The sequence below is a fragment of the Nothobranchius furzeri genome, chromosome 17, assembly GCF_043380555.1.
Source record: "Nothobranchius furzeri strain GRZ-AD chromosome 17, NfurGRZ-RIMD1, whole genome shotgun sequence".
In the NCBI taxonomy this organism is placed as follows: domain Eukaryota; kingdom Metazoa; phylum Chordata; class Actinopteri; order Cyprinodontiformes; family Nothobranchiidae; genus Nothobranchius; species Nothobranchius furzeri.
This window is the reverse complement of record NC_091757.1, coordinates 28,081,894-28,105,960: the sequence shown is the minus strand read 5'-3', so window position 1 is coordinate 28,105,960 and position 24,067 is coordinate 28,081,894. Positions and strand designations below refer to the sequence as shown.

Sequence of the window (24,067 nt, the reverse complement as noted above, 5' to 3'; positions counted from 1 at the left end):
TAGAACCGGCGCGTAAAGGCCACGACATGCTGCTCCAGAGACGAGGTCGACTCGCGCTGCTGGCGGCTGCTGACGGCTCTGGTGGAAAAGGTTCTGTTGACCACAGTGGTTCCTATCAGCAGCTATGACGTGCTGCTGCAGTAACGTGCTGCTGACGGTTCCGGTGGAAAGAAGGGGTGAGCGTGAACGCGCATGAAGCAGCCTGCTCAACCCGAGCAGCTCTCTTTTTCTGTGATTTTACAGAAAAACAGGCAATCACAGTAAAAATGCCAGGGCTCATTCTACAGGACCAGGGCATTGCAGGAGAATGTATGAAGAAGACATTTATTATTTCTATACATGTTTTGGCTGTCAAACTTCCATAATGCCCCTTTAAAAGAAATAAGAAACAAGTAATTTTAGTAAGTTGGTGGTGCATGTACCTTTTTTGTGCACTACTGTTACAGAACTGAACAAAAAAGCTTATTAGCTGTTCACCTAAACTGGAATTACTGGAGTGAACAGGCTCTTCCTCTAGAAGGCGCTACTGCCTACATTAAAGAGAAGGACAAGGCCTGATGTAATCATCTCTGATATCTATTCTATCACAGCAGCTGTCACAGCATGTTTACCTAGAAAATATAGACTAGATGTTATGCTGTTGTCATGGTCTGTGTCTGCGTCTTTCCCCATGTGTCTCCTGATGTCCTCCACCCCTCTTTAGATTCCCCTTTTGTGTCTCTTTGCGCCCTCGTGTGTCCTTTTTCTGCGTCTTATTTATGTGCCTTCTGTTTGTAGCCTTTCAGATCATCCCCAGCCCCTCCAGTTGTAGCTCCAGCCTCTTTGTCCCCAGCTCGGTGTGTGTGTGTCATTCCCCAGCTTAGTGTGTGTGTGTGTGTGTGTGTGTGTGTGTGTGTGTGTGTGTGTGTGTGTGTGTGTGTGTGTGTGTGTGTGTGTGTGTGTGTGTGTGTGTGTGTAAGTAAGTAAGTAAGTAAGTAAAGTTAATTTATATAGCGCCTTTCACAGATATAAATCACAAAGCGCTGTACAACATGAGTAAAATCATGGCAAATACCTCAAACCAATAAAAACATCATAAAAACAATAGCAGTGACAACAATAGTAACCAAAACCAGGAGTAAAAACAAAGTCAAGGTGTGAACAAGAACAAAGCCATCTTTTAGAATATTTAACGGGGGAAAGCCTGGATGAAAAGGTGAGTTTTAAGATGTTTTTTGAAGACCTCTACTGATGTCAAGAGATGGAGATTTGAAGGCAGACTGTTCCAAAGTCTGGGGGCAATAGACTGAAAGGCCCTGTCCCCTTTGGTTTTTAGTCTGATTCGAGGAACTGCCAGGAGGTTTTCAGATGTGGATCGGAGGTTCCGTGAAGTGGTGTGTGGGGATAAAAGCTCAGATAAATAGCTGTGTGTGTGTGTGTGTGTGTGTGTGTGTGTGTGTGTGTGTGTGTGTGTGTGTGTGTGTGTGTGTGTGTGTGTGTGTGTGTGTTGTTAGGTAATTTGATTTTATCCCATATTACCTTAAAGGATGACACACCCTTTGATAGAGAGAGAGTAAATTGATTATTTGTAATGTCCATGTGTGTGGCTCAACCAGCCCCCACTCTGCATCAGCCTCAAAGCTTTCTCCTCACCTGCTCTGCATACCTGCATTCTCCAATTATCTGGTAGATAATATTTAACCTCCATAACCCTGGAACCTGAAATAAACACACATGACAACAAGGAAGACATTTTACACTGAATTAGCCAAATGAGGGGGAGATCACCATGACACATAACTCTCTCCAGAGCTAGCTGCCAGGCGACTCCCCCATCCCTCAAGAGTCTTCAGTGGTTTTATTCACCAAATGGATGGGGGAGAAGGCAGGGCCTTCTCAAGTTACAGAGGTACAGAGTTCTCTCAATTAACAGCCTTGCTCAACCCTACACAGAGATTCATGATGCGTAATGGGCATCTTTTAGGTCTCAAAAAGGTACAATTATAAAAATACCCAACGTGTGTGTGTGTGTGTGTGTGTGTGTGTGTGTGTGTGTGTGTGTGTGTGTGTGTGTGTGTGTGTGTGTGTGTGTGTGTGTGTGTGTGTGTGTGTGTGTGTGTGTGTGTGTGTGTGTGTGTTCTTCTCCAGTCAGGTCCGGTGTCCTCCCCTGCTCCTTCCTGCTCCTCCTCCCTGATTAGTTATTGCCTTCACCTGGTTCTCTCCCCCACACACCTGCAGCTCATCTGCCTCCCATTATGCCCCAGTCTATAACACCCTGTCTGTTTCTCATTGTCTTGTCGGTTCATTGTTGTTTGTCAGCGTGATTTATTCCATCAGTCTGCCTGTTCCTCTGGTGTTTTTGGATCTCCTGATCATTTCCTGATTTTTGGATTTTGGCTCCCTGCCTTTTGGACTTATTTTTATTTTTGGACTCATCCTACAATAAAAGGATTTTCTTTATATCTCCTGCCTCGTGTCATCCTGGGTATCTGCATTTTGGGTCCAAACAGTCCTCTCAACGTTACAGCTGTGATGATCCCAAACATCCATTTAACAGATTAGTGATTTTCAATCTGATCCATCCATATAGTGATTTATGTTTTAGAAAATCATGAAGTTCTTCTTTCCGTTCACTACGAACTCTAACATTATACTAAGATCATAATTATGCAGACTTCTGAAATAATCCAGCTTTGCAATTTTATCAGTGATGACATTTAGATGTGCAGAGAGGAAATCCTCCATTATTAGCTCCCCATCTGTCATTATTAGCCCCAGCAGGGCCACTGTGGTCCAGCAGGCTGTGACCCACTTCTTCTGTGCCTCTAGTTTATCGGCTCAAGAGGTTATTGTTTGTAATCACTCATCAAAGCCCCCCCCCCCCATCCACTCCTCAGGTCCATCCCCCATCAAACACAACATCCCACTAAGACCATTAAGCCTGCATCCTCACTAACCCAGTCCTGTAGAGACACATCTCATCTCATTTAACTTACAGGTTTAACTGAATCTATATTATTTCATTATTTATTTATGTATTATGTGTTTATTTATTTATTTCATGTGAAAACTTCTACGTGAAATGTTGGAGGAGCACCAGAGGCCTTCAGCTCACCAGGTAGAAGATGAAATATCAAAGATATTTGTTCAGTTAGACTTGCATTAATCTGGTTTTTTGTCATTCACTCTCTTCTTTTAATTTTTCTTCTTTGAACGTTAAATTTCATTTTGGTTTTCTTTGTTTTGTTTTTTGTTTACTTCGGGAAAATGTGTGATTTGTTGAGTGTGAGAAAACAACACAACAGAATAAACCGGAGTTAGTAGAATGTTCCTGAATATTAAATAAGCAAACAATAATCATTGATCTTGTTTAAAGCACTTCTTAGCTGAATCCCATTCTATCTTCTTTTTAACCCTTTAACCCTCTCAGGTTCAAAATAAGTTTTGATAAAAAGATGAACAACCAAGTCCTTCAGGGGTACTTCTCAGTTAAAAAATGCTCATGAAATACGTACGTGGAGTAACCAGGTAGGTAGGTTTAACCGTTGCAAATCTGCAACGCCTGCCTCGAGGGTTAAATACACACACCCGTCTAAAGAGTAATGGAATAATCCACCCCAAGTGAATTTTAGTCTGCTGCCATATCCCTCAGTGTTGGTTAAGTGGGAAAAACAACTTTGTAACCAGTGCAGTCATGGTCCAAATCTGGCAGTACACCGTTAGCTTTAGCTTAGCATAAACAATGTAAATGAATGGTAACAGATAGCTGTTTGTGAAAAAGTCATAAAAATTACTCAATAATGATGCTGATTACTCTTGGTGACCTCAGTAATCATTTAAATAGAAATTAAAATGTGTTTTTTTTATTTGGATGATTGAAATGCTAGCTGTTACCACTCACTTACATTGTTTACGCTAAGCTAAAGCTAACAGAGTACTGCCAGAATGACTTATCTCACTTTGGGGAACATAGCAGCAGACTAAATTTCACTTAGGGGTGGAATATCCCTTTAAAAGTTTATATAAACGTAAATATAATAGTTCCTTCTCTAAAATACAATTTACAAAATACAATAACACTGTGTCGCCTACAAGTTGTGCAGAACAGCGCTGCCAGGTTCCTGACTGGTACCAGGAAACGGGACCACATCAGTCCGGTTCTGGCCTCCCTGCACTGGCTTCCGATTTGCTATCGCTCACAATTCAAAATCCTCGTCTTTGTTTATCATTTCTTCCAGGGTGGTGGTCCCCCCTATCTAGCCACACTCCTGAAAAGACACTCCCCATCACGCGCTCTGCGCTCCTCTGACCGAGGCCTGCTCGCTGTCCCTCATTCTAGGTGTCGTACCCATGGGGACCGGGCTTTCTCAGTCCTAGCACCGTTACTCTGGAACCAGTTGCCACCCTCAGTTAGGCTGTCCCCCTCTCTGCCAGTCTTTAAGAGTCGCCTAAAAACACACCTCCTCCGCTTGGCGTTTCCAGAACATGTTTGATTTTGGCCCTCTTATATGTTGAATTTATTTCACAGTTTTCATTGGTTCACTCTATCCAGTCTTACACATTTGTCCTGTACCAAAATGTTTAATCTATCTTGTAATTTGTATTTTGTAATTTGTATTTTGTAATTTGAATTGCTTTTATTGTTGATTTACTCAATATATTTACCTACAACTGTACCATGTTCAGCGCTTTGGGCTTCCTGACAGGGTTGCGGAAGGCACTTTATAAACAAAGCTTTGATTGATTGATTGATTGATTGATTGATTGATTGATTGATTGATTGAAAATACAATTTGAAAGATTTTTATTCATTTAATATTTGTGTTCTGAACTGACTTAATGAATAATGATGGGGTGTTTCGCGGTAACCCACCATACTAACAGTCTTTTCTGACTGGATTGATTTGAGTTCCCTAAATGTCAACAAAATAGACACTTATGATAGTAAATGAACAACATTACAGATATAAACATTAAACAGTTTGGTCGTTTTATTTAGATCATTTACGACATTTGTGACAAATGTTTGGTTTTCAGGTGTATTTCTATTAAAGACGGGATTGTTTCTTTTGGAGTAATTGCAGAACTGTGGAATCACAAATTTAAAACAACATAGTTTTAATAGTTATTTAATACATTTAAAACTAAATGTTTTTGTAACACAAGGCTCAGTAGAAAGGTGAGTTTTAATATTTATATTTATGTGGTTTTTGCTGATTGGGGGTTTAAAATGAAAATGACCATGTTTACATTTATGCACATTTATAAAAATAAATGACTCGATAATTCTCTCATATTAACAAAAACAAGTAAATAAAATTTCATTTTTAGCTCCTTCTTTCCTTTTTTACTTTCCCCCCACATTTGTTTATTTTTAAACCGTTTTTGTTCACATTATTTTAAAACTAAAGAGTAGCAAAACATACACAATCTCAGTATTCAGGAGGTCGAATCAACTTGATGTTGTTTAACTCTTACAAGCACAGGGGGTGTTTTATTCAGAGGCTGGGGTCTTGTTTCATCCCTGACCCCTGCAGAGCCCATAATAAACTAATTCTGTGTGATATTTTAACTTAACCGACCTGAAGCCGTGAGAGATTAAAATAAACCAACACCCGTGGCTCTCATATGGGTCAGTGACGGAGGACTTTCAATAGTAAGCTTAATTTCTTGATACATCTGTGGCATGATGAGGAATCATGTTTGTTTTATTTACTCTGTTTATTATTTTATTCTAGCAAATCGGACATTTTCCTGCTTTATCACATATGTCCTTGTTTTTCTCACGTGCTTCTGGATATCACAAATGCGTGTGCGTGTGAGAGGTGCGTGTGCGTGAGCGAAACGCACCAAAACATGGCGCTATCGTCCACAGCCAATGGTATGGCCGTTTTTGTCACGCATCAGCTGCCGTCACTACCGTGGCGTGCACGCGCACCGAGGACAGCATCGGGATCGCTCACCGTGTTTGGCTGACCGGTGCCCCCACCCACCCACCAGTGTAACAGCATCATCACTATGGGGGATTCGGGACCCCGGAACCAGACGGACCCTGACCGAGCCGAGGCCTCTCCAGGAGGCGGTTCATGCGGATGAACAGGACCAGGAACCTGTTGTGATTCTCCGGGCAGTGATCCGCAGAGGAGGCGCTGTTTGCTGTGACTCACTTCAAGCGGGTTGACGGAGCAGATGCACCCGAGGAGAGGGCTGTCTGAGCGGCATTCAGCTGAATTCACAGCGAAGATGAACGAATTACTGATTTTAAGCTGGTCCGGCCAACCCAACCCAGTCGGAACCGGCAGGTCTCATCCGGAGTGAAGTCAACCGCCTCTCACCTGACGGCCTCTCCACCGCCGGGCGGCGATGTCCACGTTCCTCCTGGACCCGCAGACGGTTTCAGCACCACTGGAGCTGGACAGCGACAGCATGGCGCTGCGGGACGGGCCCGCCGTTCAGGAGCCTGGCGGCTTCCACGGTCCCTCTGCCGGCTCCGGAGGCCTGGGGTCGGCCTTGGAGGAAGAGCTGGCCATGATCACCGGGGAGCGGGGAGCCGAGGAGCCGTCGGACGTGGAGGCGCCCGGGCTGGGACGGAAGGCAGACCTAATGCAGCTCAGCCGCCAAAAGGAGAAGGACTTGGTTCTAGCAGCAAAACTCGGCAAAGCGCTGCTGGAGAGAAATCAAGACCTAACCAAGCAATACGAGAAAATGCACAAAGACCTCAGCGAGAAACTAGAGGTAAACAGGTGTTTTGTGTAGTTTTAAACTCACAGGCTCAGGTTTTGGTCAGCATGACAGAAAAGCACGGATTGTATAAAGTTTCACACTGAAGCAGCACAACCACAGAGCTGGATGTTTGACTCAGAAAAAGACTAATCCTGTTTATGTTCTGGCCTGCTGGTCTCTTCAGCCCTTTGATCCATTTTCATCGTATGTTGGAGCTCAGAGGAATAAGCTGCTGCAAATCTACATCACCACAGATGCTCCGATGTCACAATTCTGATGTTGTTCACTTTTGTTTAGATTCTCTGTGATCTCGCTCTTCTCACAGGCCTTGGGTTGGACTGGCCTTGGGCCGAGCCACAACAACCCTGATCCAGGATCTGGCTGAGTCCAGTCAGACATTTAAAACTTACTAGAAAACGGTCAGAAGCAGAGGCCACTGGTGTTTATTTTGTTTCTGCTCCTTTAACACCTGTAGGGCTGAACAGTGGTACAGTGGTTAGCGCTGGTGCCTTGCAATCCTGGCCTGGTGTCTCTCTGCTAGGAGTTTGCATGTTCTCCATGTTTACTCGTGGGTTCTCTCCGGGTACTCCGACTTCCTCCCACGGTCCAAAAACATGACTGTGAGGTTGATTGGCCTCCCTAAATTGTTCTCAGGTGTGAGTGTGTGTGTGTGCATGGTTGTTTGCCCTGTGTCTCTGTGTTGTCTTATGATGGACTGGCAGCCTGTCCAGGGTGTAACCCCCCCCCCCCCACCCCCCACCCCAAAAAAGACTGCTGAAGATAGGCTCCAGCCCCTCGTGACCCTGCGTGGACAAGCAGGTTTAGAAAATGGATGAACACCTGTAGCAGAACTGCTGCATTTCCAATAACATGTTCCAGACATTATTTCTGACTTATTTTATGAATTTTCACAACAAATGGATACTATAACCCTTTTCCACCTGCTCTCCCCTCATCTCAGCTTCTGGAACAAGAGAAGCACGAGCTACGGCGGCGTCTGAAGAGTCGGGAGGGGGAGTGGGAGGGCCGAGTGGCCGAGCTGGAGACGGATGTCCAGCAGCTGCAGGACGAGCTGGAGCGTCACCAGGTCCAGCTCAGAGAGGTGGACAGAGACAAGACCAAGGCCATCAGCGAACTGTCCGAACAGAACCACAGACTGCTGGAGCAACTCAGTAGGGTGAGCTGCAGCGGGCGAGTTTGTTTAGATGCTTCAGGAGGGTTTAACCAGTCTCTGTCACGTGGTCCTGCTTCCAACCGAGACAGGTCTGAGAGTTTACCCGACTTATGTCACCTAATAATCATAGAAGTGGAGCTTAAAGGCTTCTACAGTGATTGGACAGTTCATTTTTATGCAACAGCACTCAGGTTATTGACAGGAGCAGTTATTAACGACAGCTGAGGTTTGAATAGGTCGGATGCTCCGGCTGGTAGGAACGAACACATCCGGGGCTGAGGTCCGTGTCGGAGGTTTTAACTGCATCATCGTTAGAAATGCCCCAGAGACTTCAGTGTGAAGTGAGATGAGGAGATTGATGGAACTGAGAAAGCTGAGTGTGTAATCCTCTGTAAGGAGCTCAGAGCAGTTTCTCCATCTGCTCAGCTGACACAAAAACAGAAACACCTATTGTAAACAGCTACACAGAGGGGTGTGAGTGTGTGTGTGTGTGATTCATGACCACGTGCTGTTATTCTGCCTGCTTCACCATCAGCAACAATATGGAGTACACACACACACACACACACACACACACACACACACACACACACACACACACACCTCTGAACAGTTTGATTCTATCAGCCTCTTGTTAAATATGAGTAAAACAAGGTTTTGACCTTCACCCTGTTGGATGAGGCAGATTATGACAAATATGCAGATTTGTCCGTGAAAATCTCAGATAACTGAGATAAAGCAGGTTATTCTAAGTTGTGAATGACATAATACTAAAGTAGGAATGCTGCCCAGCTCATGTGAGGAATTCCCGGCAGGTTCAGTCAGACAGCGGGAGTCAGAGATCCATGTTCAGGATGCCCCAGAACTGTGAACATGAACGCTCTGATGACCTCTGACCTCAGGGCTGCCTGTAGAGAGCGTGATCTGCTACCAGACACCTGCTGCTCTGCACAGAAAAGTGGATTTTAACCAGACGTTTGCTTCTTCTGCCACCTGGATCAGGATTAAGCGTCCAGTCTCAGGTCTCACTGTCACCACGACGCCATAAAGTAAGCAAGCACTCTGTATAAGTAAAGGTTTCATTTGTCTGAGAGCCACGTTTGGGAATCCATGCAGACCTGACTAGGCCTCATTCAACAGATTGATCCAGATCACAGGACTCAACGAGCTGGGTGGAGTAGATGAGGTCAGCCATGTTGTCTTCTCCTCCTCTCACTCTAAGTGTATTACTTAACAACCAGCTGCGACTAGGTAATGCTAACTATGGTAAATGGTAAATGGCCTGTATTTGATATAGCGCCTCCTGGAACCCCCCAAGGTGCTTTACAACACAATCAGTCATTCACCCATTCACACACACATTCACACACTGGTGGGGATGAGCTACGATGTAGCCACAGCTGCCCTGGGGCGCACTGACAGAGGCGAGGCTGCCGAGCACAGGCGCCACCGGTCCCTCCGACCACCACCAGCAGGAAAGGTGGGTTAAGTGTCTTGCCCAAGGACACAACGACAGCGACAGACTGAGCGGGGCTCAAACCTGCAACCTTCCGATTATGGGGCGAGCACTTTAACTCCTGTGCCACCGTCGCCGGAAGGTGTCCTGCTGGTTGCTCTAAAGTGGAGGATCCTAAGATGACAGGTGGGTGGTGGACCACGTCCATGACTTATTTAGGTCATACAGGAAAGCCACACAGGAAGTGAAGAAATAGGGTCTTGACCTGAACCCCCGTGCAGTATAATTATGCAAACAAAATGTTTATGGCTTCAAATGACTTTCCTCCATGTTTCAGTTTCCTGTTCTCAATCCTCATTTCTAATGATCGGATTTTGGAGCCTCACATTAGCTGTCTCTACACAATCAGCTGCAGTGCTTGGTAGGCATGAGCAATCGATTTAGGATGAACAGCAGCCAGATAAAAGCACACAGAGAAATAGATCCTAATTATTAATGATAGTTTCATGTTTGAATAAGTGATCAATCTGGTGAGGCAGGTTTTATTTCCAGGTCTGCTCGTGGCTGGAGGACTGGCAACTCAGAGAGAAATGAAAAAAAAAGTGTCCTAACCAAATCCCACATCCTCGAGCCGTACCTGTCTGCTTCTGCTCTTCTAATCCAGGTCAGACTGGAAATTTCTGACATGACAACAGATTAGCTTCTGAACGTGCCTGCAGCAGCATGGCAGACAATAACAAGTGTGATGCCAAAAAGGAGCTAACAAAAACCCAGATTAAAAATAATTAATTCCTTCGTTTATTTACTTACTGAGCTACAGTTAGGCACACACAGCATTTGGGGTGGAGCCTCCTTCCATCCTCAGACCAGTTTGTTACCCTCCTTAAACCTCAGACATCGATCCTGAACGGATTGTAATGATCCTCACAGGAAGTGATGTCATGTGGTAAAATGCAACAGAGAAGGGATTAGCTATAATCTGTGCTAACAGTCAGGAACTACAGGGACTCTAATTAGTTAATCTCAGCAGGTAACAGATGTTCACTCAAAGAATATAAAATCCTCAGTTTGTGACACGAGTGTGTATGTGTGTGCATGCGTGTGTGTGCGTGTGTGTGTGTGTGTGTGTGTGTGTATGTGTATGTGTATATGCACGTGTGTGTGTTTGTGTGTGTTTATGTGAATGTGTTTGTGCGAGTGTGCACGTGTGTGCGTGTGTTTGTGCATGAGTGTGTGTGCGCACATATGTGTGAGTGTGTGTGTGTGACTTTGTGGGTGTAGGTGTGTGTGTGTGTGTGAGTGTATGCGTGCATTTGAATGTGTGTGTGTGTGTGTGTGTGTGTGTGTGTGTGCGTGCGTGCGTGCGTGCGTGCGTGTGTGTGTGTGTGTGTGTGTGTGTGTGTGTGTGTGTGAAACTAGTTTGTAAACACATCATTTGTCTCCATATAAAACAAGTAATAGTATTTAAAAACTGAGCTGACACCAGTGACCCCACACTGGACTCTGTGTGTCTGACCTCTGACCTCTGTCCCTGATCAGGTTGACCCTTGTAGGGTTTGAATGTAAGGCAGTCGTCCTCCATAGGTTCAGACCTTGCTCAGCTCAGGGGAAAGCAACTAAGAGCAAAGCAGATTCACAGAGAACAGCAACTCACAGCTCCACCAATCCCACCTCTTTGTGGTTGCTATGACAACCAGAGTGACATGTAAATGGTGGCGTTACCATGGGAATGTGCTGTAAAAGCGGCACCAGAACACAGAGGATGCACCACCTCTGAGTCAGGTCCGGCAGTGAAGCTCCGGTGTCCGACGTCAGACTGAAGCTGTGGATTCTGGAGCAGCAGCCCGGCTCTGTCCGGCTGTACTGGCAATCTGGAATCTGAGGAATTTAAGGCAGATTAAGTATCTGTCTGTCTGTGGCCAACTCCGGGGATTTTCATCCCAATCGCACATCTGTCAGTTCACTAGGTCAGTAGGTCACAGTCACCATCATGTGTGATCAGACCACACATCTGTTTGAAGACAACAGCCAGATTTAGATCCTGAACCCAAACGCACATCTGGATCTGTAGCTAAACAGAGCCGCCCTTTCCCACAGCCACGTCTCTGTAACACACTGAATGAGGATGACAGGTTGTTCAATCACTACAAGCCCTTACCCATACCTCACCCACAAAACACCAAACGGTGTGGCCAGCGTGTGAATGGGTGAAGCACTTTGGGGGGTTGTGGAACCCTGGAAGGGGCTACACAAATACACGCCATTAACCATTTACAATATGACAAATGAAATTAATGTCAAACAACAACAAAGGTTTCCAGTTCTGGATGGTAGAACCATGTATGCAGTGGATCAAAGTCCCCAGACTGTGGCTGTGGTAGGCAGGAAACGCTACACAGCTTCAGCGCCATTCAAATTCAACAAACCAGTGAAACAAACAGGACTCATGAAACCAGCCATGACCTGTTTGAAACAACAGTGCACAAGTCGGGGTGACTCGTTCTCCTGACCTCCAGTCGCTGACGAGTTTCCACATCGTTTTATTGTTTGACCATCCTCCCTGTAGAGCAGCTGTTTTTCTGACACGATAAACTCCACAGGTGCTTGTGTCTGAATCACAACGGCAACATGGGTCTGGACCCCAGATGGACTGGATGGTAGAACCATGTGAGCTAGATCCGTGGTTGTTTATCTCTGAAGAACCACAGATCTCTCATTTTTCACTTGAATTTGGTTTTTCCTACTTCTGAGACAGTAAACATTTCTGTGGCAGTGATCTTTGATCTGAGACTTTGGCTGATGAGCACATTTCTTTGAGTCCTGATGGGATTCGATGTTTTGTTAGCATCCACTCCTCGTTGCTGGAGTCCGTCAGAGACCTGAAGCAGTGTGTAGTGCCATCTAGAGGCTGTCACTGAAAGCCATGAGTCCTGAGAAAAGTTTCATTAGTTGGTTTAATTCTGGAGGCCTTATTATTAGCATTTGATGTTCAGGATGTGCTGTTGCTGAGGCAGCGATAAGGACTCGGTCTGATCAATCCCGATGGCTCCGTTCAGGCGCCTGTGTCATCAGGATTCTTCTGATGAACGTCTCTCACCTTGTACCTGTCTGCTCTTTTCTGTTTTCCTCAATCTCCTTTGGTCTTGTTTTTCCACATAGGCTGCAGAGGTGGAGAGGCAGCTGTCCACTCAGGTCCACTCATTACGGGATGACTTCAGGGAGAAGAGCATGTCCACAAGTCAGCACATGACACGACTAGAGACTCTACAAGCTGAGGTCAGAGGTCACTTCTCCTTATCTAGTCATTTTAGACGACTATAAATCAGCAGTTGTGATTATCAGCAGCTAAAACGCTAACCTGCTAACTTTATCTCCCGTGTCAGGACATCTGAGCCTCTGTAGGTGACTTTATTTCTTTTATTCACACCGTTCTGTATTTCCTCACCCACCTCTTACCCCCTCCCCTCTGGTCTGGAGCAGCAGGGGCTGGAAGTGAGTGCTCCTGCCTGACTGCATGCTGAGTGTCCATCTTTTTTTTTTTACTTTTGCTCTGATGAGAGAAAACGTCCATCTTGTGTTTATTTCATTTCCCACTTCTTTGCGTTCTTCTTCTCCTCTCATGGACACACGATAAAAGAAGCATGACATGTCACGTGTGTTTTCATGGAGGAGATAGATTGCTCCATCGCCGTGTCTGCAGAGCAGAGAGACAACACCCAGACTGCAGAGCCTGCTGCTCTATAATTGGGAGAAAAGGCTACTGCTCTATATTTAGCTGGGATGCTGCAACGTCTGGGTGCTCCAACTCTTCTGCTCCTCTGCCTTCGTATGGCATGTGTGGATGTTTGGTGGCTTTGTGGTCCATTTGTGTGAGAGCACTAAACACCCAGAACCTGATGATGTGGATCTTCATGAGGCAGGGAGGAGGAGGAGTGAGGAGGAAGTAGGCTAGCGGATGTAGGTCAGGGATGAAAATGAACAAGAGATGTTAAATCAGAAAGCTGCTGAGGCTGAAACAAGCACAGCAGTTTCACATGTTCTCCAGCAGAAGGTCGCTGCTCTGTAACGAGTACGCTGATATCAAGTCTGAGGATATAAAAACATTCCTGAGGATGAGGGTGGTAACCAAACACCCCCGCCTGTGCTAGGCAACAAACATTCTTCAGACCAGGGGGAGTACTTTTAATCTTGAGCAAGAGCCCATCTCGCTTCAGAGGCAGAAAAAACAACCAATTTTAGCCTGAATCAGGTCCACGGCTGCTCGCCGAGCAGGAAACTCACTCTGTTTCTAACTGGTGCTGTGGTAGATCAAGATGCTGTCGGAGAGGAAGATGGAGCTGGAGCGCCGCATCAGCGCTGTGGTGGAGGAGAACGAGCTGCTGCAGAACACCGTGGACCACCTTCGAGAGAGAACGCTGGTGCTGGAGAGACAGTGTCAGGAGAAGGACGTCCAGGTAAGCCTTGTTTAGTCCATCAGGGAGAAATCGTCACGAGAGACTTAAGTTGTAAACTCAGCAGGAGTTATTTTTCTGATATAAAAGCAATAAAACTAAAACATTCCTTGTTGTTGGTTTAACCATACTGTGGTCATGAGTTTGAACTTGTTTGGGTGTTCAGGTGCGACAGAGCCAGCGGGATCTCCAAGAGGTCCAGACATCTCACAGACAGCTGGCTGCTAGGTTGGCGGAGCTGACGGAGGAGCACAGTCTCCAGACTCTCACCCCCCACCCGTCCAGCCTGCTGTGTGAGATCGAGCAGAGCATGGAGCAGGAGGAGCAGGAGCAAGAGCGGGAACAGGTAGTTCTGAGAGGAACCAGAGCTTCACGGGACACGTGGATGGACCGTTCACTCCTAAATGTTCTCCTCCTTTCCTGACTCTCCAGCTTCGTCTTCAGCTGTGGGAGGCCTACTGCGAAGTTCGCTCCATCTGCTCTCATCTCCGGGGAAATGATGTCACTGACTCAGCTCTGTCCACGGACTCTTCCATGGACGAGTCCTCTGAGACATCTTCAGTAAAGGACGTGCCTACTGGGAGCCTCCACACCAGTCTGTTAGAGCTAAAGAGGCTAACTCGGAATTTAGTGGATGGAAACGAGTCTACGGTAAAGGACATGGACATAATTTTCACTTTAGAAGTGGGGGGGGGGGGGGTCTTTACAGTATGCTCTAATGGGAAACAGGCTTCAACACAAACGGTTGTTTTCCGCTTGGTCCTAGAGCTCAACCAGTGTCAGTTTAATATAGCGTAATGTTGTTTTTGGATGGTAAAAAGTGCAGGGTCAAAACTTGACTTTGGAAAAAGTGGGGGGGACATGTCCCCCCTGTCCCCCCCAAAATTACGTCCATGGTAAAGGAGCACAGCTGTTTCTGTTCCAAACAGCAAACATGTGAACAGTACATCTTCATGAATACTCTGGAAGTGCTGTAGCTGTGTGTGTTTTATTCTCAAAGGGATCGAGGCGGAGCGACGAGGAGGCTCTGGAGGACCATGTGAGGAAGCTGGGGGAGGAGCTGAGGGAGGTCAGAGAGCTGTACCAATCAGAGCAGCAGAGGAGCCACGGCAGAGAGGAGGAGCTACAACAGCTGCACAGCCAGGTAGTGTGTGTGTGTGTGTGTGTGTGTGTGTGTGTGTGTGTGTGTGTGTGTGTGTGTGTGTGTGTGTGTGTGTGTGTGCGTGAGTGTGTGCGTGTGTGTGTGCGTGTGTGTGTGTGTGTGTGTGTGTGTGTGTGTGTGTGTGTGTGTGTGTGTGTGTGTGTGTGTGTGTGTGTGTGCGCTTCACTAAGCCCCGTTCTCAGACCCATCTCTCATCTGTGTGGCCCACAGATGGCGCTGCTCTCTGTAGAGATGTGTTCCCTCCAGGAGGAGAACGAGCAGATGAGGGCAATGGCGCAGGTCCGAGAACCCAGCGAGCAGCTCCAGAGCGCCATCAGAGACAGAGATGATGCCATAGCCAAGTAGGAAGCACTAGTCTGCACCCACACACTCATGGTGACAGCTTTCAAGCTGATGTTATTAAAGGCTTTTTAGTTTTGTGTTCATCTTACTAAAGTCCAGCACTGACCAACGCGGTGGAGTTGGGTTTAAAATGCAAGGCAAACGTCTCATAGCCATAAACTTGCTGGAATTAGAACAAACAACAGTCCTGATGTCCAAAAGCCTTCATGTCTCAGGTCTACACAGATTCACGGGTCAGTTCCACAAGAAAGCTAGAAAATATTGTTTTCACTAAAGTATTTGACGTTAGCTGGTTGCTGAGCAGGTAAAACTCATCACAACAAAAGAACTTTGTATTTTAAACCAAAACTCCACGCGTTAGTGAAGTTGGGTTTCCCATGGACCTGGCATCCCTCTCTCTGCAGGAAGAAGGCAGTGGAAATGGAGCTGGCCAAATGTAAAATAGACATCATGTCTCTGAACAGCCAGCTTCTGGACGCCATCCAGCAGAAGCTCAACCTGTCGCAGCAGCTGGAGGCCTGGCAGGTGGGTCAAAGGTTAAAAGCTGCACAAAGACTTTAAATCGTTTTTCAAACGTTCGAGTTAATGTTCAAAAGAGAGCTGCCATAATGAAACATCGCTAAGTTCATTCAGACTATCTAACGTTTGACTCTAGTACATCAGATGCTGTTTGTTCCCTTCTTCCCTCCTCGTCTGTAACTAGCAGTTCTTCCCTTTTTCTCCTCCCTGCTCACAGTTTGCCTCTTCAGGGCTCTTTACTGTTTGGCTCTTGTGGTTTCTGATCTAATGGCCTTTCTCAGCTTCAGAACCACCCTCTCTCCCCCTGTGGTACCTACCCTCCTGCCTTAGAGGTGAGCCCTGAGCTGCTCAGTCCTGCCGCCTCACCCAACACTAACCCCACCCAGGCACATCCCACCACGTGTCGTTCAACCACCGATCAGCACAGAAACATCCAACTTTACCATCTCTGCTTCCACCTTTCACGTTCATAAGCTCACCGTGCACCAACCAAAGGCCTACAGTCTGATCTTTGTGTAAGCTGCTGTAAAAGCTACAATTCAGTTCAATCCAGTTTATTAATAAAGCGCCAAATCACCACAAGTGTCATCTCATGGTGCTTCACACACACACACACACACACACACACACACACACACACACACACACACACACACACACACACACGCACACACGCACACACACACACACACACACACACACACACACACACACGCACACACGCACACACGCACACACGCACACACACACACACACACACACACACACACACACACACACACACACACACAGAAAACATCCCAATAGAGTTCAGTTCATTAAGCCAATCAGTAAAGTTTCCTGTTTAAGGAACCCAGCAGGTTGCATCGAGTCACTGACTGGTGTGCTGGTGTGTCACAGTCACACACACACACACACACACACACACACACACACACACACACACACACACACACACACACACACACACACACACACACACGCACACACGCACACACGCACACACGCACACACACACACACACACACACACACACACACACACACACACACACACACACACACACACACACACACACACACACACAGAAAACATCCCAATAGAGTTCAGTTCATTAAGCCAATCAGTAAAGTTTCCTGTTTAAGGAACCCAGCAGGTTGCATCGAGTCACTGACTGGTGTGCTGGTGTGTCACAGTCACACACACACACACACACACACACACACACACACACACACACACACACACACACACACACACACACACACACACACACACACACACACACACATGCATGCCTACAAACACACACACTCAGAGACATATTCACACACATACACGCTCTCAAGCACGCACAAACACACACACACAGTTGATGGTAGTCTCATGTCCTCTGCTGTCTCTGGTTGTAGGACGACATGCACCGAGTGATTGACCAGCAGCTGATGGACAAGCACCAGGACGAATGGCGCTCGGCCCGCCCCTCCCTGTCCGGGTCTTCGAGGAACCAGTCCTCCAGGCAGGCTCGCTGCGTCTCTGATCAGGACAAGAGACTTTTCTCTTTTTTCAAAAAGAACTGAGCCCTGTTGGAGCGGGCCTAAGCACACAGAGACAGACGAGGTGAGGGACATCCGTCCATGGGGTGACGATGCAGCCAAAGACTGGCACGTGTTGATGGGGGGAGGGGGGGGGGGTCATTTTGCACTTTATCTGTCCTTTGCCACTTCTCCACGTGGATGAGTTGGAGGCTGCTGACACAGAATAAAAGAAATCAGGAGACTTCCCCCAAGGCTTGGGCTTCAAACTTCCCCAACAGAGCAAACCAGGACAGGGTCGCCAAGTTTACCTCCACAGACGAAGGATTCCTTGTAGTGCCTACAACCATCTCTACACCCCCACTGCCAGCTCCGTAGAGGTGGGAACCACATAACAGTTAGCGTATGCATCCCTGCTACCAGGTCCAGGAGAGGAGGATCTCTAGAACCCTCAGAACAATGAAGTCAGGTTTATTCATTTGTTCAGGAAAACGACCAACTGTCAAACCAAAGTGGGTAAAACAGTGAAACACAGTGACTGATATTCATCGTGTTTAAATTCTAGATATTAGAGTGTTTTACCAGCAAGCTGCTTGGGTGTCATCTTACATTAAAAACCAGTCCTAGATTTAGCCAACCCTACCCCTGATCCTAGCGTCTCTGTGATGAGATGCAGGTCTGAAGACCATCTTCTCTTTTTGCATTTTTTATAATGAATGATTTCCTTTTACAAACAAGTTAAACTGACAAAAATCTAGACGAACGAGAACCTGAGTCTGCAGCCTTGAGCTCTCCGTGTTCGTCTCTGACACGAGGAAGGCCTCGGGAGGCTCCAGTCCAGATGATATTTTACATGAAATGCTATTTTTTTATGACACCGGCACTGCCCCATCGTCCCTGCGATGTCAGCCATCTTCCTAGTTGACCAAACTTTGCTAATCGTTTACATCGGCTCGAGGAGGAGGCAGACCTAAGTTTGATGTTAGCACCGTGTCACTAAGCTTCCTGTGCAGCCGCCCCCGTCTGCTGCTTCACGTCCAGCCCTAGCAGTAAAGGTCTACCTCCACCCTCACAGCCACAACACTTCATGAGCACTTTGATTTCTCAGCTGGCGGGCTTCCATGTCCATGTTGGAGGATGAAGGACTGAAGCGTGTGTCTGTGTTTGACTAAAGCAGCTGTGCTGACCTATGCAGGTGTCTTCATGTCATCTCAGCTGGTTGCCGGGGAAGATCAACCCAAAGAAAGATTTTATACATGATAAAAACACTGTAGGTTTGGGAGAAACTGATATATTTGTAAAGAAATCTTTTGTAGAGAGAGATGTATCTGTACAGTCGTTGTGAAGCTCTGTTTTCGTGTGCGGCGAAATGAGCGAAGAGTCAGATTATCTCCCCACTCAGATGATTTATTTTAGGATTTGGGAGCTCTGCGGGGTCCAGGCGTCCATGCTCCAGGTGTTTAAGGCTTCCTGATTGGAATCACAAAGGTTTGTATTCAAATATTTTAAAATAAACATAAAACTTCTAAGGCAGGTGTGTGTGCTACGGACAGTAATGACGACGTTTGCTCACGTTAATTTTTAAACATTTTCATTTCAGCATTTCTCTGTCAAACTCATCGCAGATCCTTTGATTTATTTATTACACATCTTGTTATTTTTATGGCCGTTTTAACGTTTGCACTCCAAACAAGAAGCTTGATAATGAAGACGTTAATCTGCTCCTCTAAAGGTAAACTGACGGATCGGGGCTCCACAGCCGTGACAGTTAAAGATGTATTCATCTGTTTACTAAATAGTTTTGTGGGCCCATAAAAGCTACTGATCAGAAAGGCTTTGGGTAGTAAGGGCTGTCTGTTACAGCTGGCTAATAACAGCATAGGCTGAGTCTGAAAACACAGCAGCTCTAGATGAGCAGTGCTGACACCATGACTGGCTGTAAGAGCCATAAAAACAAGTTTATTTTCAAATAAAAATATTATTTTTGCTTTAGAGATCAACCAGTCATAATTATAATTAAACAGGAAGACATGTAAAACACACGAGGAGCGATAATAAAAGCCAACATGAACCGAAACAACACAAAAACCAGCGAGATGTTTGTTTTCACCTCCAGTCATCTGATGATGATGGTTTCTATAATAAAGCCATGAAAACAGGAAGAGAAACGCCCTTCAGACACAATAAAGCATGACACATTGGGGGGGGGGGGGGGGGGGGGGGGGGGTTGTCATTGTGTTTACTCACCTCAAGCATCTGTTGGGACATATGGACCTCTGTCCTGTCCTGTCAAGCTGGACTTTGTCTCTTCACATGCGAGTGTTGTTTCTCTCTGACTCTGTCAACTGAACTGATTAGACTTTTTCTCAGCGTCCTGACGCAGCTGCCATGGCATCATGTGTGTGTGTGTGTGTGTGTGTGTGTGTGTGTGTGTGTGTGTGTGTGTGTTTCCCACTGCTCCTCTTTCCTCGGTCGCATGATGTTTTGGAATTTGGTGCATTCGTTGGGCTCATTGTGCTCCATGTGAGTGCTTCCATTCACTACTGACTAAAAGCACTGTTTCAGTTACAAAAGGCTTCAAACTATTCGAAATGTTTACCATGCAGTTTTGTCAGCATTCTGCTCCTTTTGTATGAATAAACACTTTACAGTTCTCTCGTCTCCTCTGCCACGGTCTGAATGTTTTCTGTCAGCGGTTCCTACAGGCGGACCACCTCTCGCTGAAGCGTGAAGCAGAGAGAAAGAGTTAAAAAATATTCCATAAAATCACTAAAACACTTAGCCTGGCAAGCCAGACTAAATAAATGTATTATTTAGTCTGGCAACGCTCCATTGACGGCTCTCGGTTGTGGGGCGGGTTCTACCGTTGTCTTTCAAATGATCTCCGCATTCCACTGGACAATGACTGAGACATACTCACCGCAACAGCCATCGGTAAACGAGGCGGTCCGCAGTTGAAGGAGAAAACACAATTTTTTTCTAAAAAAAAAAAAGCACTTAAATACATCTATCTGCTCCTGATTCTAATGAAGCCCAAGTTCTAATAGTCCAAAATTGATGTAAAAGCCGTTTCAAACGAGCTGTCGCCATCTTGTTTCACTCTGTTGCATCATCCCACCCACCAGGCATATAGAGTGCCCTGATTGGCCCACAAAGCAGATAAAGCTCTGTGATTTGTTCACTGAGCAGATAGAGCACTATGATTGGCCCACCATTATGGACCAATCACAGCTCTTTATGTGTTTGAAACCCCTCTAGAGAGCTGTGATTGGCCAGCCAGAGTCCTGGTAGGAGCTGCGGAGGTTCCAGTGGAGCGTTCCTAGACCAGACTTTGCAAAGCAAGAATTTGGTCTAGTTCACTAGGCTGTAAAACGACGACGGGCGACGGTGGCACAGGAGTTAAGTGCTCGCCCCGTAATCGGAAGGTTGCTGGTTCGAGCCCAGTTCAGTCTGTCGCTGTCGTTGTGGGCAAGACACTTAACCCACATTGCCTGCTGGTGGTGGTCGGAGGGACCGGTGGCGCCAGTGCTCTGCAGCTTCGCCTCTGTCAGTGCGCCCCAGGGCAGCTGTGGCAACATCGTAGCTCATCACCACCAGTGTGTATGAATGTGTGTGTGAATGGGTGAATGACTGATTGTGTTGTAAAGCGCCTTGGGGGGTTCCGGGACTCTAGAAGGCGCTATATCAAATACAGAACATTTACCATTTACCATAAAACACAGACTTTTAAAATGAAATTTTCAAGTAGCCAACCTCAGTATTCCCTGGAGCATTGGTAGTTCTGGGCGTTGACCCCTATTGAATTCTGATTGGCCCATGAAGGGCCCATGTCCTGCCACTCAGCTGGCCTTTGTGCAATGATCAGATTACAGGTGGGTGCAGTTCCAAGGCCAATCCCTGGTGGCACTAATAAGCCTAACAAGAATTTTCAGCGTAAAATTTTGTGTAAAGTTGTTGGACTAATACTTGGCCTCTCTATAAATGTTGTGGCCCCTGACTCAGAAAAATCCTAGATCCGCCTCTGCTCTGGAGAATCCTGAATGATTGATACTTCCTCACTTGTGATTTTTAGTGAAAGATTTTGAATGATGTCAGTTTCACGACCACAAACTGACCGCAGTAAAAACGTTCATAAAGAGAGAAATACCCCACCCAGCCCAAACAACACCTGGATCTAACATAGCAAACAGGCAGGAGCTTCCTATTTACCCAAACTGGTGCAATGAGCTGCTTCTCATTCCTTAAACAACCAGGTGGAAAGACACATCTGGTGGTCGTGGAAAAGATGTTAGTCTGTGTGAGAAGGGTCAGATCTTTGGCATCAAGCAGAGAAAACATCTAAGGAGATGCAGAAACGACTAAAACTGGGTTAAGAACTGTCCAACGCATTAATAAAAACGTCTGATGAGTCCAGATGGACCTGTTCCAGAGTGATGGTGCTTCAGGGTAAGAAGAGAGGCAGATGAAGTGATGCACCCATCATGCCTAGTGCCTACTGTACAAGCCTGTGGGGGCAGTGCTATGATATGGGGTTGCTGCAGGTCCAGGTTCAGCAACAGGATGTGCTCCAAGAATGAGGTCAGCTGACTACCTGAATATCCTGAATGACCGGGTTATTCCATCTTCCCTGATGACACGGCCATATTCCAAGATGACAACGTCAGGATTCATCAGACTCAGGTAGTGAAAGAGTGGTTCAGGGAGCACGAGACATCATTTTCACACATGGATCGGCCACCACAGAGTCCAGACCTTAACCCCACTGGAGAAGGCTTTGTGCAGCGGTCAGACTCTACCATCATCAGTGCAAGATCTTGGTGACACATTAATGCAACACTGGATGGAGATAAAGCTGGTGACGCTGCAGAAGCTTATCGAAACAACGGCTCAGTGAATGTGTGACGCAGTCAAAGCTAAAGGTGGTCCAATGAAATATTAGAGTGTGACCTTTATATTTGGTGGCGACTTTTTATTGGCCGGGCAGTGTTTTTTTTAAAGGAATCTGTGGGAAATTTTGAATACAAGAGCTTTACTTTTCAAAGAGGACAGGATTTAATATGGATCGCTGAAAACTCCTGCAGGTCAAATTATTCCTAATTTCTACACAGAAACCAAAGGGACTAAATAATCCTCTAAGAAATGCAAATGTGCTGGATTTACCTGCTGAACACAAACATCTCAAACCTCCTGGTAAAAGCTGCTTTTGTTTGTGTAAATGTTAAGAGGTCTGATTGAAAACTGCAAATGTGTCTTACCTTGACCCCCCCCCCCCCCCCCTCCAAATAAAAACATCTTCATCTTTGAACTGACAGGAGCAGTGAGCAGATTGTGACGTGTCCTCCAGTGGACACCAGCTGCTTCCACTTTATTTTATTTTGTTAAACCTGGTTTTATTATTCATGGAGCCTGTTTATGTCTCCACCAGAGATCTGTAACCTTTGTTATCCATACAGCTGTTTTCCCCTCAGTCCACCACAACTCCTTTTGAAAGTATAAAATCCATTTGCTTATCCAGGGTCGGGTCGTGGGGGCAGCAGCCTAAACAAGGCCCAGACTTCCCTCTCCGCAACCACATGGGCCAGCTCCTCCAGGGGAATCCCAAGGCGTTCCCTGGCCAGCCAAGGTGCATAGCCTCTCCAGCGTGTCCCGGGTCTTCCTTTTGGTCTTCTCCTGGTTGGACATGCCCAAAGACCTCATTTGCGAGGCGTCCAGGAGGCTTTCCATCAAGATGCCCGAGCCACCTCAACTGGCTCCTCTCAATGTGGAGGAGCAGCGGGTCTACTCCAAGCCCCTCCCAGAAGACTGAGCTTCTCGCCCTATCTCTAAGGGAGAGCCCAACCACCATGCGGAGAAAACTCCTTTCAGCCTCTTATAACCACTATCTCGTCCTTTAGGTCACTACCCAAACCTCGTGGCCATAGGTGAACGTAGATCAACCGGTAAATTGAGTTTCACCTTCCAGCTCAGCTCGCATCACTGCAGACACAGCACCAATCCGCCTATCGATCTAACGCTCCATCTTTCCCTTACTTGTGAACAAGACCTAGAGACACCTAAACTCCATCACTTGGGGCATTCTACCCATGTCTGACTCAAGACCGTGGTCTTGGATTTAGAGGAGCTGATTCTCATCCCAGCTGCTTCACACTCAGCTGCAAACCGCTCCAGTGAGAGCTGGAGATCACGTTCTGAAGCTGACAGGACCACATCCTCTGCAAAAAGCAGAGACCTGGTCATCAGTCCACCAAACCGGATCCCCTCGACACCTTGGCAGTAAAACATTTTTACTGTAAAATGAACATGAAAATAAACTATAAAAGAACATTTGAGACACTAAAAACATTTTTTCACACTAAAAACAGAATTCATTGAGTTTTCCTACAAGAAGTTTCTTTTTTTTAAAAACACATTTTTTATCATTACATTTTAAAATGAGGAAAAATAACTAAAACGAATGAGTACTTGTCTATGGGATGTTGACATTTTGTTAAAAACAATGTAATATCTTTGGTTTCTTCCAAGAATAAAACAATGTCAAGTAGAGATTCAGTTTTATTCCTTTTTATCAGATATTTATATTTAATACAGGAAACATTTGTGTAAACAGAACATGAAAAACAACAAATGTACTGTTGAGTCTGGAGGAGGTGAAACCAGGCTGTTATCTGCTTTCCACCATTGGGTGATGATCCGTCTGTAGCAGAGGGTTCCCCACCTCGCTCCGGC

At 46.2% G+C, this 24,067-nt stretch overlaps 1 protein-coding gene across 7 annotated transcripts; it reads left to right on the top strand.

Annotated features, from left to right (window-relative positions):
• The first annotated feature begins 5,503 nt into the window (after positions 1 to 5,503).
• bicdl1 (BICD family like cargo adaptor 1) lies at positions 5,504 to 19,539 on the top strand. 7 transcript variants are annotated; one of them, XM_070546345.1, is made up of 12 exons: positions 5,504 to 6,714; positions 7,664 to 7,879; positions 12,492 to 12,608; positions 12,813 to 12,824; positions 13,640 to 13,786; positions 13,950 to 14,129; positions 14,216 to 14,434; positions 14,784 to 14,927; positions 15,156 to 15,286; positions 15,692 to 15,812; positions 16,088 to 16,321; positions 17,219 to 17,354. In XM_070546345.1, the coding sequence occupies exons 1-11, from the start codon at positions 6,343 to 6,345 to the stop codon at positions 16,277 to 16,279; spliced, it is 1,851 nt and encodes a 616-aa protein (XP_070402446.1). In that variant the 5' UTR covers positions 5,504 to 6,342; the 3' UTR covers positions 16,280 to 16,321; positions 17,219 to 17,354. The 7 variants fall into 7 exon arrangements, 6 of the variants coding, with proteins under 6 accessions (XP_070402446.1, XP_054587192.1, XP_054587193.1 ...); XM_054731217.2 differs by having other exon boundaries at positions 5,512 to 6,714; positions 16,088 to 16,138; positions 17,219 to 19,539; XR_008559169.2 differs by having other exon boundaries at positions 5,519 to 6,714; positions 16,024 to 16,138; positions 17,219 to 17,310.
• The last annotated feature ends 4,528 nt before the right edge of the window (positions 19,540 to 24,067 follow it).

Coding starts and splice junctions, on each gene's coding strand:
- bicdl1 (XM_054731217.2), top strand. CDS start 6,343: ATGTCCACGTTCCTCCTGGACCCGCAGACGGTTTCAGCACCACTGGAG. Junction 13,787..13,949: donor GTCAGGAGAAGGACGTCCAG/GTAAGCCTTGTT, acceptor TTGGGTGTTCAG/GTGCGACAGAGCCAGCGGGA. Junction 14,130..14,215: donor AGGAGCAAGAGCGGGAACAG/GTAGTTCTGAGA, acceptor CTGACTCTCCAG/CTTCGTCTTCAGCTGTGGGA.